Source organism: Benincasa hispida, chromosome 12 (assembly GCF_009727055.1).
Source record: "Benincasa hispida cultivar B227 chromosome 12, ASM972705v1, whole genome shotgun sequence".
NCBI lineage: Eukaryota > Viridiplantae > Streptophyta > Magnoliopsida > Cucurbitales > Cucurbitaceae > Benincasa > Benincasa hispida.
Genome location: NC_052360.1, coordinates 62,359,267 through 62,379,286, shown reverse-complemented (window position 1 = coordinate 62,379,286; position 20,020 = coordinate 62,359,267). Strand labels below are relative to the sequence as shown.

Below are 20,020 nucleotides of genomic sequence, written 5' to 3'. Positions count from 1 at the left end.
CTAGATATTGTGTTTCTTTCAGGATTCACCAGATTGTGTTTCCTTTGGGATTCACCAGATATTGTGTTTCCTTCGGGATTCACCAGATTGTGTTTCCTTCGGGATTCACCAGATTGTGTTTTCTTCGAGGTTCACCAGATATTGTGTTTCCTTCGGGATTCACCAGAGGTAATGGACATATTTAACTACAATAGGATAGAAACCCGTTTTTCATGTATGTATGTGTCCCATGAGAACTAGAGCAGTTTTTATGTTCCGTCAGAGGTAGACATCTAGAGGACATAGATGTTTAGCCCGACCTTAGTAGTGGGGTTTACTTACTAAGTATTTTATACTCACCCTTTCTCATGTTTATGTTTCAGGTAAGGGCAAGGACGCACTGGCGAATGACAAAAGGAATCCTTGAATGAGCCACTGGGGACCAGTTTTATGCTTCCACTCATGATATTTAGATTTTTTTTTCCATGTTTTCAACTTTCAATTTGATGTTTGAAGCTTACTATTAAGATTTGTTTTCAGACCTATTTATTATCATTTATGATTTATGGGTACCCCATTATTTGTTTTTAATATTTGAATTTAATGAAGAACTTTTGAACTTATCTTATTTATTTAGCATTTATTTCACCATAAAATGGTGTCATTTTAAGTTCCATGCATGCATGTATTTAGTAACGATCTAACTTAAGTCCTAGGGGGTCGGGTCGTTACAATTATTGTAAAATAATGGGAAAAGAACACCAAATAGTCTTGACCAAAATTCACCCAGTAATTGCATACACAGAATACAATTAAAGTAACATAAACATGTGGATATCACTAAATATTATTAATTAAATTTAAATTTAAATTCACAAACTTATCAACTAAGAACTAAGAACCCTTTTCAAGAATGTCACCAAATTATTAATCAAGAAAACTTAGAAATGCGGGCAAGAAATTCAATCAGCAATGAATCCAAATAGTTGACAAATTCAATATTATGAAACCACTAAAAAAAATAAATTCATTGAATTCAATCAGTTTTTTTAACCTTAAAAAAAACCACCGATTTCCAGAATTCTCAATCACAATTGAGTTTTAGAAACTCATATTTATCAATTAAGTATTAACATAACTTTTTCAGTTAAAAAAAACAAAAAAAAAATAGTGACAACAATAACTTTTCCATTATCAATCAAATTTAAAACCGGATTCATAAAGTCATCCGTTAAGAACTAAAGAATAAAAAAATTGATAATTAAAACCAAGAACCGCCGATAAGACTTATACCTTCATCCGAAGACAACTCCAGTCGGTCATTGACCAAAAGTTTTGATAGGTGAAACGTGCAATGGCAAGAGACCCAACTCGTCTTTAACCTTTTCCAATGGATTTCGTCACAGTGGTGGACTTTTGTCAAGAATGTTCAACTGAACATCCTTAATTTTGACAATAATAAAACTAAGTTTTTATTTTTTTACTTTTATTATTATTATTANTTTTTATTTTTTTACTTTTATTATTATTATTATTATTATTATTATTATTATTATTTTAACCTTAGAAATCCACCGTTCAATCAAAATAATCAATCACCACAGCACATCATTCATTATCGATGATCGGTATGCCAAATACCACCGACAAGAACACGAATTGCAAGAACACATACAGCGGGGAAAAAAATGATTGTAGAGATTTCCAACCTACCGTCAGTGAGATTTACAATGTTGCTATAGTAAGTCGACCATTTTTTTTTATTCTTTAAATTCTTTACAGAAATCAAAATTTCAACAATACCAATGGAAAACACATAAAACCAACAATCCAACATGAAATTCATACTCTGATACCACTTGTTAGCATAATTACTTTAGATATATTTAATAAATAAAACCTAAGATCATGCATGCCAAATTATCAAGAATAACATACCAGATTCCATTGCAAAATTGATAGCAATTATAAGGTGATTATTGTCTTCCTCAACCAAAACTTCGAATGTCCTAAGTGAGATCTTTTTCTAGATGGAATTCAAGAAAGACTTGAGTGTATTGTTTTGGTATATTGGGAATCATAGCCCTAAGCTTTCTTTATATACTAATTCATATTAAACCCTAATTAACTAGAAATGAGCTTCTATCCATTAATTAAGTTCATACTCAATTAAGAATCTAGGACCCTAATTAATTAGATCACATAATATGGCCCAATCTAACAACCCAATATGATAAATTATTAATTCACATACATAGCTCATACTTTAATTAAACATTTTATTATTTAAATATGTCTGACACAATAGCCCAAAAGCAAATGGGCCAAAGCTCACTAAAACTCATGGAAATCATAGGTCTTTCCCTTTCATTTGGGGGAGGTTCGAAAAATTGACGACAACGTGCTGAAGCTCTAGAGATCAAGATTAAAATTATGAAGATCAAGATTAAAGTTCTGAAGCTCTCAAGACTTTGAAGTTCTGATTGATCTTGAGATTACCATCATCTGAAGATTGAAGCCTTAGAAGATTAAAACTTCATTGAATTCTAGAAGATTGAAATTCAAATCGATCTCAAAATTACAACCTTATGAAAATTGGAGACTTGGAAGATTAAAACTTTATTAAATTATAGAAGATTGAAGTTCAAAGTAACTCCTTAAAGACTGAAAATTAGAAATTTTAAATTTCATCCCTTATTTGAGATAAGGCAAATGATCAAACATTAGAAATTGTATCCACTATACTATACTGAAATCAATACACAAATTTTACAAATTAAATTCCTTTGGAAATCTTGTCTGAACAATAACGATTTATAAAATTTCAAAATTTTAATGTAATTCTTAAAAACTTTTAAATTTTGGCAAAAATCATAGATTTACCAACACAAATTCAAAATGTAAAATTTTATGTAATTAATATCATATAGATCCATTATTATTATTATTTGATATAAGACAATTAAATTTTTAAAACTTCAAAATATATGCTAACATTAGGGGTGGCTATTCAAACCGCAAAATCGAACCGTTTCTAAATATCGAACTGCCGAAAACTCAGTGAAATCGAAAAATGTGGTTCGAATCGGTTTGAAGAAATTTTAAAATCGAATTAATTTGGTTCGATTCGATTTCAATTTCGAAAACCGAATTTGAAACCGAACCGAACCGTTTTTAACTAATATATATATATTTATTTATCTATATAATTATATATATAAACAAAAGAGTAAAACTAAATTCAAAACCGAACCGTTTTTAATTTAAAGAACAAAATCAAATTGAAAACCGAATCGCTTTTTAATTAAAAATATATATATATAACATAGATTTTTCAAAAATATCAAAACCGAATTTGAAATTGAACCTGCGGTCGGTTCAGTTCGATTTGAACCAATAAATCGGTTCGGTTTGATTTCACATATTAGAAAATTCATTCGATTCGATTTGACCACCGAATCGAACCGAACTGTTTCCACCCTAGCTAACATAAACTTAATGAGCATAAAACTTCTTACTATCAACCTAATTTTTCCACCACCACATCAAAAAAAAAAAAAAAAAAAAAAAAATCCAAAATATATTACTTGGAAACACATTATCCTTTAATCCTAATAAAACAAAAACCCTTTTAGCTCCTGAATTGCCTGCCTCATTATCAAGAATACTCTGTACCATTTGCCTAGATCGCCAGTCGGAAGAAGATGGTAGCTGAAGCTGAGATCAAATGCCCAAAATCCGTTCCTCTCATGAAAATCAATTATCATCTTCGCGTAACCGACGATCGCGATCTTCAGATCGATTTGCCGCACCCTTCTTCCTCACCTGTCTTTGCCGAGGTCTGCATTTCCCCACAAATTTCCTCTCATTTTTTCATTTCCCATATCTTTACGTTCTTGCCTGTGGAATACAGTATGCGGTGATCGTTTCACGTTTGTTTCTTGTTGAGGGTATGCTCGTATTTATGTTGATCGCGATTGATCTATTTCTTTTGCCATAATTTGATTGTAAAAGCTCCGTTATCATTTTCTTTTCCTGGAATTAGAATGGCTTATTTCGTTTAATTTTCATCTCGTATGTTAGGGTAGGATTGGAAGAATAGCTGCAATCTTCCGATAATCTTCAAATCGAGTTTGGTTAATATCATTCTATCTACTGATTCTGGCAGAAATAAAACAAAATAAAATAAAATAAGCATCCCTTCTTGATGGGAAATTTGTACGGATGGGTCAAATTTTGAGGCCCACTCAAAATTTGACTCACAAAAACGCTTGAAAATTGGCCTCTTGATGATGCCAGCCACGTGCAAAAGTACCGTTTTAACCTTCAAAACGCGCATGAGGCCAGATGCAACAAAGATTTCTCGCTCTTTCCTCTCGTTCCTTCATCTTGCTCCCCAATTCACATTGTTCTCCATCATTTTTCCTTGATTTTTCCCTTCTTTTGAATTCTTCCTCTCGCTTCTTCCTCTTTTTTCTTCCTCTCGCTTCTTCCTCTCGTTTTTTCCTTTAGCTTTTACTCATCAATTTTGGAGTCTTTTCCTTTAAGTTTTTTCCTTCATTTGAATTCAGAAAGAAGAAGAAAAGAAAGCCAAAAGAAGAAAGAAGAAAAAGAAAGGCAGAAGAAAGAGGAAGAAGAAGATGAAGAGGAAGAAGCCGGCGGACTAAATAATAAAATTTAAAATGTTCGATCTGTTCGATGAAGAACGAGAGGAATGAGTCCAAAACGAGATGAACGAGCGAAAATCTACGATGCATGTACGACATCGAGCATTTTGGGGACTAAACGGACATTTTACATATGGCTGACGTCATTAGAAGGCCAAAATTTGAGTGTTTTTGAAAGTTGAGCCAAATTTCAAATGGGCCTCGAAATTTGACCCATCCTTACAAATTTCCCCTTCTTGAACCTACTTAATTTCCTTTATTTTTGTCTCCATTTCTATTTTCATACTTTCCTTTGTCTTGCTTGAATGCGACTCAGCACAATTTGATCTTATTTTTATTTGGGGCCTTCATAAAACATGAGAGAGTGAGGGAGAGCTTTTATTTAGCTAAAATGCTCTGGTCCAATGCGATGAAAGTTTTCCTTTTGCTTCTTTGATAAGAAATGAATTTTGGATCATTTCTGATATTTATAATTTTTCTTTTGATATACATGAGTGTTCAGGCTAGCTTATGCATACCTCGACTAATCTCACGGGACAACTGTCTGACCTTACAACATTTAGATATCAATAAAACCCATAGGATATTAAATCCTAGGTAGGTGGCCAACATGGATTGAATCTAGGACCTCTTAGCCTTTTATCAAGGTCATGCTCCCTTATTTACCACTAGGCCAACTTATGATATTTCTAATATTTATAATTCTTTTGTAAATTTTGTGATGGGTCAAATGTACAGCCTCCCATTGGAGTGCTATTCACAATTCCTTTTGAAGATCCCCTTATTCCTTATCAACTTAGATTGGGGGTCTTCTATTTGATTCTGCCCGATTTTTATTTGTCTTAATTTTTTTTTTTTTCTGTGTATTAAAAGCAAGGCTTTGGTAATTGAAGGGGCTAGGTTTCTGCTCGGGAGAAGGTCTCCTGTGTATTATTGAGCCCTCTCTCCCTCCATTGGTTGGTGTTGTGCTGTAGGTGTGTTAGATTAACTTGGCGAGGAGAAGGGTATAGTAGAGTAGAGCATGGCTGAGAGCTTTAGGTGCATGCTTCATCTTAAATCCTTTAAAGAGGAAAAATCTCCTCACACCTGTTGTGAGCAGACTTTGAACAACCCTGTACAGTTCTAGTAACTATGATAAAACTTCATTCGGTGGGAGAGGCATGTTGAATTGAAAAGTTTCATCCTCGAAGTCGATCCTAACAATGGAATAATAGTTGCAATGTTATATAGGTTGGGAGGGTTTCTTTCACGATTTCTGTTGATTTTATTTTTTCTGCTACAAGTTGGACTTAGGAAAAGCAATTTTGTGGGCTATTACTAATGAGCATGAAGAGATTTTCTACCCTCATGTGGTTTATCTTCAGTTTATCTTTTTCAAATTAATGGTAATAGGGCATTGAGGGATGTCAACCCCTCCATATATGCCCTCATTCTCAATAAAGAAGCCTCTATATTTATGGTCTAATGTATCAGCATCCTGGAATTTAAAGTGTAGAAGACATGTAGGAGACTGAAATTGTTGAATGAGCAAGACTCTCACATGCCCTTTCTAATAACTGAGAGGTCAGTAGGTCATTCTGGGAATGGAACTTAGACAAGATTGGTTTCTCTTCAAAACTCCTCCAGAACCTTTGCATCGATGGGTATTCAAGGTAAAGAAGCTGTTCTCGAGTCAATTTGGAATAGAAGATTTCCCGAAAAATGTTAAGTTCTTTATGTGGGGGCCTAGGAGCTTACCTACTCATGCCTTATCACCTAAGACGAGCTACAATGCAGTTCGCTTGGCATTGGTTTGTCTCTTTCATGATGCATCATGTGCTCTAATGGTTCGAAATCACCAAGTTACTTCTTTATTTCATGTTCTTTTGCTAGATCTTTTTGGGCTTCTCATAGCAAAGAGTTTTGGTTTTTCATTGGCTTTACCTACACCAATGTATGGTCTATATGTCTTAGAGGAATTCACACATTTTCTCAGACACAACAGGATTTTGAATCTTTTACTTATGTGGTGTAAATTGGTTTCGCTGTTTTGTAATTGTATTTTAAGCTCTCTTATAGCCCATTGGAAATCTTTTTTGTAATCCTTTGGATAGGACTGTAATTTTGTAATTTCTTTTAATCAATGTAATTGCATTTTGTTAGTTTTTTGTTTCCCTTTCTAGGATGACTAGAAATTGTCGCAGGTTTAAAATAGTGGCTTTCAAGAACTTCACATCCTATTGGAAGAACTTTAGGAAGAGAGAAACCCAGTAGCTAATAGCTTATCATGGCATAACCCTACCACAACAAACAGCAAGCGGCTTCAAGAAACCAAGGCAATTAAATACAATGTGAGGATTTGAAAATCGTTTGAAACCTAACCTTCTCAACTAACTACCAGAAAGCACCCCGGCTCTGCTCCAGCTCTGTCCTTTGAAAATGATCTGAGCAAAATTTAAGCTAAACCTACTAAGCGATGGGTTTCCATTGTATTTTTACCTTTTCTCCCTCCTCATTTAACTTTTCTAATTAGCAAGTAGCAACACCCTTCAGCTCAAACCTGTCAAGCTCTTTTACTACTAAAGAACTTTAGACTTCTGTGAACCCTTATTTTTTCCCTTCCAATTGAAATCGGAACCAAAACTATTCTAGATCTATTAAAAAATCTGAACAACTAACCCCAACAATTCTCCTTTAATGCGTGGTCTTTTCCTTACTTCTGAAGAAAAACCTTTTTTTTTTAATTTTTAAATTTATTTCACAATGAAGCAAAACCCTTTTTGACGATGAAGGTTTGTGTTCAGACTTGTGAGCCATGGTAACCCTTAAATTGGATTTTCTACATCTCTAAGATCAAAGATTAAACAAGGACGCTAGCCCTTCGAACTTAAGGTGTCAACTTCATGCCTCCCCCTCATTTCATTCCAATCCAAATTATAATTATAACTCTTATCACTAGACTCACAACTACCACTTAAATACATACTATATGAGAGACCAAAAATGTCAACTTCATTCATTTTCCTACTTAGTCATTTACATTTTCTGTTGATTATTTTTCAAACTAAATTATTTATTTTGCAAAATCAACTGTTTAATTTGGGAGAGGTGGGGCTGAGGTTCGAAGTGCAAGAAAATGCGACTTCTCTGGATATTAATAGGGAACATTATCTTCTACTTTTGTAATCCTTACATGTTAAGTATGAAAATCTTAGTAGCTCTATGTTGCTGGATTGTTTATATAAAGTGTGATTGATTTTCCCACTGCTAATATGCAGATCTTCTGCTGATGCTATATTTGCTTGGTTTGCTTCTACTAGTTAGTAATTACTAACACGACATATTTTAGATGTTTTCTGTCCTTATATTATTAGTATGAATGATCCAGCAACATTAAGCTACTAAGATATTCATACTTAACATGTAACGATTACAAAAGTAGAAAATAATGTTACCACTGCTAATATACAGATCTTCTGCTGACGCTATATTTGCTTGGTTTGCTTTCTACTAGTTAGTAATTACTAGCACGACATATTTTAGATGTTTTCTGTCCTTATATTGTTAATATATGATACTGCATTCCATACCAAATTCTCGAATGCCTGGAGAATTCCTTACCCTGCTTTTTTATCTTTGGTCAAGCAGGCAGTTAGTTGCTCAGATATTGTTGAAGATGTGCATATAAAATCAACTGCCATAGATTTTGTTCCAAACATTCGATCTGGTAGCTATGCAGACATTGGAGCTCGGGATTCTATGGATGATGAACATGTCTGCATTGATGATCTGTCTGCCCACCTCAGATCTGTGTTCAAATGTTCTATGCCTAATGGTTTCTATGCTGTTTTTGATGGTCATGGAGGGCCTCACGCAGCTGCTTTTCTCAAGAGGAATGCCATGAGATTATTCTTTGAAGATGCTGATTGGTTAAAAATGCAGGACATTGATTCTATTTCCCTGAAAGATTTGGAGAACTCTCATCGCAAAGCATTCCAACTGGCAGATCTTGCCTTGGCTGATGAGCAAAGTGTTAGCAGCTCGTGTGGGACAACTGCATTAACGGCGTTGGTTCTTGGGAGGCATTTGCTTGTTGCAAATGCCGGTGACTGCCGAGCAGTCTTATGTAGGAAAGGTATAGCAGTCCCAATGTCTCAAGATCACAGACCTTCTAATTTACTTGAGCTCAAGCGAGTGGAAGGGATGGGTGGGTTCGTAGATGATGGGTATGTTAATGGCTATATTTCAGTGACCAGGACCTTAGGGGATTGGGACCTGAAATTACCAAATGGGTCCTCATCACCTCTCATTGCTGATCCACAAGTGGAGCATGTTATTTTAACAAATGATGACGAGTTCTTGATTCTTGGCTGTGACGGGATTTGGGATGTTATGTCAAGCCAATATGCTGTCAGTCTCGTTCGACGTGGGTTGAGGAAGCACAATGACCCTCATCAAAGTTCTCGAGAATTAGTCCAGGAAGCTTTGCGTCTCAACACATCAGATAATCTTACTGCAATTGTAATCTGCTTTTCTTCTCCGAGCTGCGTTCCTCAGCAGCGAATATGCAAGTCATGTAATCTGACAGAGGAGGCTACAAGTAGATTGAGGAGCTTGTTAGAAGGTAACTGATTATCGCATTTTCAAGCATAATCAATTCTGGTCTGTTTATGATTTTGCTTCAGAAGAAACCCAAAAAAAGAAAAAAGATAAAAAAAAAAGCAGCCAGCAGTTTTGTAGGGATACAGAGAAACTGATTAACATGACTGCGGTCAATTAGATTTTGGAACTAGCCAACCTAATAGGAATTTTGTTCCCTCCGGCATTATTTGTAAAGTGATAATGAGAAGCTTTTTGATCCCCTGGAGGCCTCGGAATTTGGCCTTCTTTTTGTTTATTTTATGTGTTTCTGTCTTTCTTTGGATTTTTAGTTGAACAAAGCATGTAGCACTCTAGAAGGCTGAAATGGCATAAAACAATGGTGCCCATGCATTTTGTTTCTTTTTTGTTAATTTTCTTTCAGATTTAAAAGATTGCGGGATTGAAAGATATAACCATCGATATTTGAGATGGTAATTAGTATCTTATCTATCGAGCTGATTCAACTATTTCTGTTCAATTGTACATTGTAACTCGTTTCACGACATAATTTAGATCATCTAATACTATAAATCCAAGCTTCTTTCTTAAGGTATCAACATGTTAAACATGTTGCACTCTAAAAGGGCGGAATGACATAAAATGGATTGAAAGATTGAACCATAAACTCTTAGAATAGTAATTAATGTTTTATCTATTGAGTTGGATCGTGTTCAATTGTACAATAATATAACTCGGGTCAAGACATAATTTAAATAATATGATGCAGATATGAAATTTGAGCTTCTTAAAGTACCAAAATGTTTATGTTGTATGACAAGGCAAAAAATAGTCAGTGCCGGCTGATTATTTAAAATGACAATTATTTGTTTGAAATGTGTATAAAATGATATTTATTCATGCCAATATGGATTTGAAAACGAAATCCTCGTCAATTTCGGCTTCATCGTTGGAAGAAGCTGTCAAAATCCAAAAAGGTCCATATGCAAGGACACGTGCAGACAACTCCAAATAATTTTATTTCCTAAACAATGATGGTTAAATTACAAAATTAATACTTAAATTTTACATTTATATTTAATAACTATCTGAAATTTATGAAGAATTTAATAGGTAAATTAAGAGTATATTTGGTTTAACTTTTCAAGTGTTTAAATTTTGTAAATAAGTTCTTTTGGAAAAAATTGAAGTATTTGATAACCACTCAATATAGTTTTTGAAACACTTTTAAATATAATTTAAATCGTTTTTATTAAAAGAGTTTAAATAAAAATAACATTTTTTTCTCTAATCAATCCAAATATGTCCTAACAATTTTGTACTTACGTCAATAAAATTTTAATTTAGTGCCTAATGGTTATCGAAAAATTTTGTGTAATGTCTTTATTCTATCATTTTTGTAATTTTTAGTTAAAGTCTTTTAAACTTTTTATTTGAGTCTATTTGATTCTTTGAGTTTTGAAAAATGTTATATAAGTCTTAAAACTTTAAAAAGTGTCTGAGGTATATTTTTAAACTTTGAAATTTGTGTTCTTTTTAAAAAAAGATGTATTCAATAAATTTATCTATTTCTGATTGTGTTTAATAAAAATCTAGATCTATTATAAGTGAAAGTTTAGGGTTAGACATTATTCAATTTTATATTTAAGTCATCAATTAATTTTTGAAATTTTTAATATGGGAAGGACCTCTTAGATTGAAATTGATGATAAAAGGACTTCTTAAACATTCTTAATGTTCATTGTCTAATTAAACATTTTTTTAAAGTTAACCACAATAGGTACAAATCTAAAAATTTAGATACTAAATATGTGTTGTGAATTTGAGGAGCACAACGGGAACACGAATGGTAATAAAATATAATATAATAATAAAATAGATAAATATTAAAATAAATAAAACATAATATACAAATAAAATAAAATAACAAAATGAGAAATGAGAAAATTCTCAAATTTCTCCACTTTCTCTAATTTGTATGAAATTTACCCAATGTGTGTGTCATTTTAAGATCAACTAAATGCCACTATTTATAGAAAATGGGACACCAAACATGGATGTGGACTTATATGATGTGGACTCTATGGACACCAAACATGGATAATTAGTAAATGGGACGACATGAAAGGGTGATACATGGCTTTTGAGACACTAAACAATGAACATCTATTTATTATTATAATATTCATAATAATGTGTAATTCTTATCTTTAACTAATATGGCATATAATAAATGTGAGCAATTCTCAACCATATTATAGGATAATTTTCCCAAATTAGTGGGAAAAAACTTTCGACAAGCTTGTCTAAATTTTTTTTTTAAAAAAATCCACAAATTAGTGGGAGTAATTTGGGCGGGTTTGGTTTTGAGGTTGGAGCTGTTGGGGGAACTGGGCTGGGTGTGCTAAAGAGTGGGTTGGGCTCAGGTGAGGTTCATGGGCTTTTGTTGGAGTCCCACCTGGAGGATGGGGGACTTTCTGGGTCTGGTGGAATGAAGGGCAAGGGAGGGGCTGGATGGGGAAAGTAGGCAGAGTTGTGGGCTAGAGGGAAGGGTTGGGCTGCGAGGGGGAGGTTCTGCCAGGGCTAGGCTTGAGGAAGGGGAGATTGATGAGAGGTTGGTGCTGGAAGGTTTGGGTTCAAAGGGTGGTTGAGTCGTGAGCCTGATGATAGGTGGTTTGGGCTGGGAGGTTTGAGAGATGCGCAGGATGGGCTGAAGGGTTATGGGCCTGAGGAAAGTTGGCGGGCTGGGTTGGGAGAGGTGGGACAGGCCAAAGCTAGTGTGAGTCAGGTTGCGCCCATTTTTCCAATTCGCTCGATGAGGGAGTCTTATTTCGGTTCAACTGGGCCAGATTCTCGATTTGGTTGAAAGGAGGCTGGTTCGAGTGAGGGCAATTTTGGTTCGATGGGGAGGAAACCATGGTCGACCCTATTTGGCTCGAATTTGAAGGGCAACCTCGAATTTACTCCTCCATTGGTTGAGGATGATAGAGTTGTTGTTGAACCTTGTGAGGATGTTCTTGATGCGGGAATTAGTATGTGGGACAAATCCTTAATAGGTCAGTTTGTGGATGTGAGACTACTGTATTTCGTGGTTTATCGGTTTATTCAGAGGATTTGGGGACATGTGGAGATGCCACCATTACTTTGCTAAACAACAACCTAATTATTTTTAAATTCCTCAAATTTGAGTCTCAGACTGGGTGCTTGATAATGGTTCATGGCACTTGGGTGGCAAACCCATCTTACTGCAACAATGGTCACCAGGTATCGTCCCTGAAACCTTTGTGTCTAATTTTTATCTAACCTGGATTAAATTGGAATGTGTTCGCTTGTAGTTATTGATGGATAAGGGTTTAGTAGTGTTGGCTAGTGTTATGGGTAGGCCTATATCTTTTGATGTAGCAACTAGAGAGAGGCGTCGTTTATCGTATGCTAGAGTTTGTGTAGAGGTAGATGCGGAATTGTTAATACCCCCTACGGTTACTGTTCGTATATGGGGTCAGGAGTTCATTGTTCCAGTGACGTATGTGTGGAAACCACGTAAGTGTGGATGTTGTAGTTCGTTTGGACATACTGCTGCTATGTGTGAAAAGAAGAGTGTGTCAAAGGTTTAGGATTTTAAGTATTGTGGTGGTTAATGAGGGTGGTTCGGGAAAGTTGGGTGAAAAAGGTGGCATGGGCAATGGGGGGTCTAGTGGAGCTGATGTAAGGAGGGTAGCTACTTCTGTGGTGGTGAATGGTAGTGGAGGGTGTGATGGTGACTTCAAATTGGTTAGTCGTAGGCGGCGTGAGAAGGGAGTTGTTGGGAGTAGAGGTGGTAGTGGATCTCCAGGTTCGTCACCCTTGGGTAGTAGAATAGTTCGTAGTTCCTCTAGGATTACAGGGTTTGTGAAACATGTTGATAAGCGTAATCAGTTTGACATTTTGAGTGATGAGGGGGTGATTCATTGACACTGGCTATAGTGCAATCGAACCCTGATCCGTTGCTTGTTATGGATGAGATTTTAGGGAGCACGGGCAAGAGCCCTGGGGGAGGTAGTTTGTGTGATTCCTTGCCGTTATCATGAACTGGTGTTCATGGAATGTAGGGTTGAATGACCTTGTCAAATTTATGGTTGTGGTGGATTTTCTTCGTTCTTCTTTTGTTAGTTTCTGTTGTTTGCTTGAGACCCGGGTTAGGCAGGAAAACTTTGATGCGGTGTTTTATAGGTTTGGAGAGATTTGGGGTTGTGTGTGTAACTACAGTTTGAGTGGAGTGGGGAGAATTTGGGTGTTGTAGCAGAGGAGTGTTTATGATTTCATCCCAGATGTCAATGGGGATCAGATTATTTTTGAGTCATTGGTGGATATTGCATCTAATGTTCGTGTGCATGTAGGTTTGATCTATGCTTCTAATTTGGCAAGGGATAGGCTTAACTTGTGGTGTAGTTTGGTTGATATATGCTTTGCTTGGAAGTGTCCTGGAATTGCTATGGGTGATTTTAATGTTATTCGTAATAGTTCGAAGGCTTATGGTGGTTGTCCTAGTTTGGGAGAGATGAAGAAGTTTGATAGGGCTTTGTTGAATGTGAATCTAGTTGAGTTGGGTGTGCTAGAGAACTGATTCACTTGGACTAGTAAAGTTTAGGGGAATGATCTCTTATGTTATTTGGATCATTGTGTGGTTAATGAGGCCTAGATGGTGGCTTATTCTTACTCAGAGGTTAGAGTTGGTTCGTGGGGGATTTCTGACCATAATTCTCTTCTAGTTTCGAGAGGTGAGGTGAAGAGTCGTCCTCCACCTTCGTTTCGTTATTTTAGCCATTGGGCGGAGTCTGATGGATTTATGGATGTTGTTTCAGTTGTGTGGAGAAGGCATTCGGAGGGTTACCTTATGGTAAGTTTTTTAAGGAATCTGAGGGCTTTGAAGTCGATTTTGCATGCTTCTTTTGGAAGACGTCTCTCTTTGTTGTCTGATAAGGTGCAGACGACTAGGCAGGTTATGGAGGCTGCTCAGGCAGCAGTTGAGAGGGATTCTTTATCGGAGTCATATGTTCAGAGACCGCTCGGGCCACCGAGGTGTTCTGATCGGCAGCTAGATTGGAGAAGGCGTCTCTTAGGCAGAAATCCCGGATGAGATGGTTGGAGTTGGGCGATCAAAACATGACGTTTTTTCATCGCTCCGTTCTTTCTCGGCGTAGTAGGAATGGTTTGTTTTTAGTTGTTGATTCGAGTGCGTTCGACATTCTTCTCATGAGTGGGTGGCAGGAGTGGCTGTAAACTTTTTCCGTGGTAGTTTGGGGTCTCAGTTTGTGGGGTATAGAGATCTTACTCTCGAATTGGGGATATTGTGCAGTTCAGCTGGCTTGGGGAGTGTGTTGAGGCTCTTGGTCGTCCAGTAATTAGGGAGGAGGTTCAGAGGGCTTTATTTTTTTTGTGAAGTTTGGAAAGGCCCCAGGCCCGGGTGGGTTCTCAGTGGATTTTTATAAATTTGCATGGAGTGTAGTTGGTGATGACTTTTGTGATGTAGTTATGATTTTTTTTTAGTCATGTTACCTATCTTGTGGAGTTAATGCCACTACTATCACGCTTATTCCTAAGCGAGCTAGTGCTAAGCGTATAGGGGACTTTCGTCCTATATCCTGTTGTAATGTGGTGTATAAGTACATTCTGAAAGTTATGGCAAAGAGGTTACGGGTGTGGCTTCCAACTTTCATTGGTAGTAACCAGTCTTCTTTTATGCCTGGCAGGTCTATTATTGATAACATTCTTTTGTGTCAGGAGCTTGTGGGGGGTTATCGGTTAAATAGGGGGAAACTGCAGTTGAAGGTGGATCTCTAAAAGGCTTATGATTCAGTAAATTGAGATTTTCTGTTTGGAGTGATTTTGGCTATTGGTACTCATGTACAGTTTCTTTCTCTGTTATGATCAATGGATCTCTTCAGGGTTTTTTCCTGGGTAGGAAGAGACTGAGACAGGGTGATCCATTATCTCCCTTTCTGTTTTGTGATGGTAATGGAAGTTCTTTCGAGGTTGTTAAATAAGCCTCCTGTGTAGTTTAGGTTCCATGACCGTTGTGAAGGTGTTAGTCTGACTCATTTGGCTTTTGTTGATGATCTCATGATTTTCTATGCGACTGACCAGGGTTCTTTGGATTTTGTGAGGATGGTTTTGGCGGATTTTGTGGAGATGTCGGGGTTAGTTGCAAATGAGGGGAAAAGCTTTATGTTTGTTGCGGGAGTGGATTCTGTTGAGGCTAAGGAGCTTGCTGCCTTTATGGGGTTTGCTCTTAGTTCTCTGCTTGTCAGATATCTGAGGTTACTGTTGTTGGCTGGTAGTTTTAAGGCTGTGGATTGCGCTCCGTTGATCCAGAGGATTACTGCTCGTATTAGGAGTTGGGTGGCTCGTTTGCTTTTGTTTGTTGGGAGGTTGCAATTAATGAAGTCTGTAGTTCAGTCCTTTCAGGTATGCTGGTCCAGCATCTTTGTTTTACTTGCTTGTGTCTCTAATGAGGTTAATCGTCTTTGCGGGCTTATTTATGGAGAGGCAAGGTGGAAGGTCATGGTTGTGCGTGGGTTGCTTGGGATGAGGTTTGCTTACTGAAGGGTGGGGGGGGGGGGGGGTTGGGCATTAAGCATGTAGAGTCGTAGAACCAGGAGGCTATTATGAAGCTTCTTTGGCTTCTGTTGGTTAAGTCCGACTCTTTGTGGGTGGTGTGGATGGATGAGTATGTTTTGAGAGGGCGATCTTTGTAGGTGATTTGGTGTGAGGCGGGGAGATCCTGGTGCTTGAGGGCTATCCTTCGTTGTCGGGATAAATTTAAGCAGTTGGTTCGTTTGAAGGTGGGTGATAAGAAGAGGTGTTTTGTATGGTGGGATCCGTGGTTGCCTGGGGGTGCGATTTTGGAGACGTATGGTCTTAGGGTGGTGTTTGATGCGCCGAGTATTAGAGAGGCGCGGTTATCATATTTTTTGGATAGAGAGGGAGGCTAGAGGTGGCCTTCTGTTTCGCGTGAATTGCATGAGATTTGGGAGTTGATTTAGGCAGCGGGGCCTAGAGTGAGTGGTGAGGATCATTGGACATGGGTGCCGAGTGCTAATGATCGGTTGTCTAATGCGAGTGCGTGGGAGAGTTTGCGTCATCATCTTCCTAGAGTGTATTGGGTGCGGTTTTTGTGGTCTGGGGGTGGTATTCCTCGATATTCTTTTTGTGCACGGCTGGCTGTGAGGGATAGGTTGGATACTTGGGATTGGGTTAGGAGGTGGAATGTCTCGTCTGATGGTGCGTGTCTCTTTTGTGTGGGGGGTTGGGAGTCTCGGGATCATTTATTCTTCAAGTGTGGGTTTGGGATAGAGGTTTGGTCGGGTGTTGTGTGTCTGTTGAGGTCGTCTCATCGGGTGGCTGGGTGGGATGTCAAGCTGAGTTGGGTTTGTCGAGTGGGGGCAGGTAAGGGGGTGCGAAGTAAGTTGTTTTCGAGTCTTATGGTGTGCTTCTATTTATTATATCTGGCAGGAGAGGAATTAAAAGCTGTATGGAGGTCATCCAAGAACGACGTCTGCTTTATTCCATCTTATTATCTCTATGGTTCGTGTTCGTGCTGTTTCCTAGCATGTTAATCTTTTTTGTCTTCTCTAGTTTTTATTAATTTTATTTCTTCCTTATTGTGTTCGGTCTTTTGTTTTTTTTTTTTTTGGGTGTTGCCCTCAATTTGTGGGGTTTGTTTTTGTTTCGCGACTGTTTCTCTGGACGGTTATTCTCTTTTCTTTTACTATGGTTTTAATCTTTGATTCTATTAAGAGCTCGTGGTGCCTTGATCCTAGGCTGTGGGATCCTCCAATTGTTGTATGATAATATTACTTATTAAAAAAAATTGATAATTAAATCAATTACAGAAATCTGATTTTAAAGATTTTACTTTATCATTTACATGGATTTGATTTTAACTTGGATTTTATTTATTTTTTTTAATGAAAATTTATTTTAAATAATAAAATTGCTGAAAATATTTATAATTAATAAAAAAATATCACAGTCTGATATTTTGCTATTAATTGTAAATATTTTGGTTCATTTTCCTATATTTGAAAACAACTTTTTTTAATAAAAAAAAAAAGCTATCAAATTTAGTTTCTCACATTTCTTCTAAATTTAAAACAAAAAAGAATTCTTAAAATTTAAAAAGAAAAAAACAAATGAAATTTAGATTTGAAATCTAGCTAAAGCTTCATTCACGTGGATTTGGTTTCAAAATTGGGTTATATTTTTTCTAATAAAAAAATCTATCAAATTTGGGTTTTCATCCTTTTTCCTAAATTTAAAAGAAAAAATCATGTTATCTAAAAATTTAAAATAAAAAAATCAAATGAAACCTAAATTTGTTCTATTAACAGCTAATTTAAACCTTTATTCACGTGGTTTTGGTTTTAAATTTGGGTTTTATTTGATTTTTTATAAAAAAAATCTATCAATTTTTGTTTTTCACTTTTTTCTCCAAAATTTAAAAGAAAAAAAAATCATGTTATCTAAAAGTTAAAAATAAGAAAATAAAATCAAATTAAGATTTGAAATCTAAATTTTGAATTCAAATTTTGGTTTTATTTGATTTTTTTTATATTAAAAATACAATCAGATTTGGTCTTTTACGTTTTTTCTAAATTTAAAATTTTAAAAAATCATGTTATCTAAAAATTAAAAATAAATAAATAAATAAAATTAAGATTTCAAATCTAAATTTGTTTCCTAAATAGTAAACTAAACCTTCAATTTGCATCAAATATCTTTTCTTAATTTTCTTCTTCCGTTTGTTTTGGTTTTGGTTTTAATTTTGCTATGAAGAATTATTTCAAAGGGTAAAACTATTGAAAATATTTACAAGATATTTTAAAATTTTAGAACTATCAATGATAGATATGGATAGGCATTGATAGACTTCTATAAGCGTCTATCAATGTCATTAATAGTCAATCAATGTCTATCAACGTATATCATTGATAGTTCTAAAATTTTACTATATTTTGTAAATTTTGATTCATTTTTCTATATTTAAAAACAACCCTTTTGCTAATTTGATCTCTCTATTTTCTTTTGTAGCATTTTATATATATTGTTTCATTATTATTCTCACATTGTCGTGTTGTTTTTCTTATTCTTAGACACTGTCTACAATTTTTCAACTTCATGTATGTACTTTTTTTAAAAAAAAAAAAATCTTTCTTCATAAGATTTTTTTTAAGTGTTTTATTTGGACATAGATTACGGTTAATAAAATAATCTTTTAAGGAAAATTACTATAAAAAAATTAAAATGAGTTAGAATTGGAGATACAAACTAGCATCTAAAATTGAATAGATAAATTTGTGAATTTTGTACAAAAACTTTATTTTATTAAAACTAAAATAAATGAGTTTATTTAACATTTTTATCGTATTTTATTTTGTGTGAAAACAACATTTTTAATTAGGTTTTAGATTTAAGATTTTTATCTACTAAATTGTGATTAAAAATATTAAAATAATTCAAAAAACGAACAACATAATGAACAATATTTAATAAAATCACATATAACTTCTATAAAAAGATGTATTTTAAAATTTTATAATAAACTAATATAAGAAAATGAGCCTATTAATTCACAAATATAGTAAAATGTCATTATACATTACGAATAGATAGTGAAATTTTGCTATATTTAAAAATATTTATAGCAGTTTTCATTTAAAACAATTAAAAGAAAGTTTTGATCCTATTTAAACTATTAAAAAACGCCTCTAAACTATGGGTAGTTTCAATTATATTCTTGCTACAAATCAATTAAACATTTAAAATTGTTCAATTTTAACTGAAGTTTGGACTTTTTCTTTTTTAAAACAACCCAAAAGTTTTTGTTTTTCCTATTAAACTGACCTAAAAGTTTGTTAACTGATATGCATACCGAAAGTAAATTTGCAATTTAGGGTTAAAGAAACTATAAACTAAAGAACCAAAAAAATGGTGGTGTGGGGTTGAAAAGAGAAGATAACATTTCTCATATATGTGTTTAGATTTACTCGCATAAAATTATACAAACTCTTACATCTATAAATTTGCCACAAAAATCTATAAAAACTATTTTGAAACAAAACTTCAAATTTATAGTTAAAGGGGTTTTTTTTTTTTTTTTTTTTAATAATTTAACCAACTAATAATAAATAATAATAAGGTTTAAATACTAAGTTGGTACTTGTACTTTTGATTTTTTATTCATTTTGGTCTCTCTACTTTCAAAATGACCATTTTGGTTCCTATACTTTTAACTTTGGTTTATTTTGTTCTTTTTAATTATTATACTTTCACTAGTTCATTTTGATCCTTTAATTTTTAAAAAAGTGACTATTTTGATCCCCGTAAAAATGAAAATGAAGAGACCAAATGAACTAAAGTTAAAATACAAGGATTAAAATGAATATTATGAAAGTATAGGAACTAAAATGAACAAAAATTAAAATAATCGAAACAAAAATAGATAGTTTGAAAGTATAAAAACCAAAATGAACTAAAATTAAAAGTAAAGTAAGAAATAGTATTTAAACCTAATAATAAATAAGGCCATGTTTGATAACCATTTCGTTTTTTGTGTTTAGGATTTTGAAAATTAAGCTTATTCCTTCCTCATTTCTTACAATAATTTGCATTTTTGTTAAATATAATAGTTGAATTCTTAGCCAAATTCCAAAAACAAAAACAAGTTTTTAAAAGCTATTTTTTAGTGTTTATATGCGTAATTTTCAAAAGCAAAAACCAAAAGTTAAAATCCTATTTCGTAACTTTTTTTTTTTTGA

General features: G+C 34.6%; 1 protein-coding gene across 3 annotated transcripts; it reads left to right on the top strand.

Annotated features, from left to right (window-relative positions):
• Positions 1-3,602: 3,602 nt before the first annotated feature.
• LOC120067905 (probable protein phosphatase 2C 13) lies at positions 3,603-9,744 on the top strand. Of its 3 annotated transcripts, none has more exons than XM_039019530.1 (3): positions 3,685-3,818; positions 4,551-4,736; positions 8,274-9,744. In XM_039019530.1, the coding sequence occupies exons 2-3, from the start codon at positions 4,710-4,712 to the stop codon at positions 9,255-9,257; spliced, it is 1,011 nt and encodes a 336-aa protein (XP_038875458.1). In that variant the 5' UTR covers positions 3,685-3,818; positions 4,551-4,709; the 3' UTR covers positions 9,258-9,744. The 3 variants fall into 3 exon arrangements, with proteins under 3 accessions (XP_038875455.1, XP_038875458.1, XP_038875457.1); XM_039019529.1 differs by having other exon boundaries at positions 4,551-6,298; XM_039019527.1 differs by lacking the exon at positions 4,551-4,736 and having other exon boundaries at positions 3,603-3,818.
• The last annotated feature ends 10,276 nt before the right edge of the window (positions 9,745-20,020 follow it).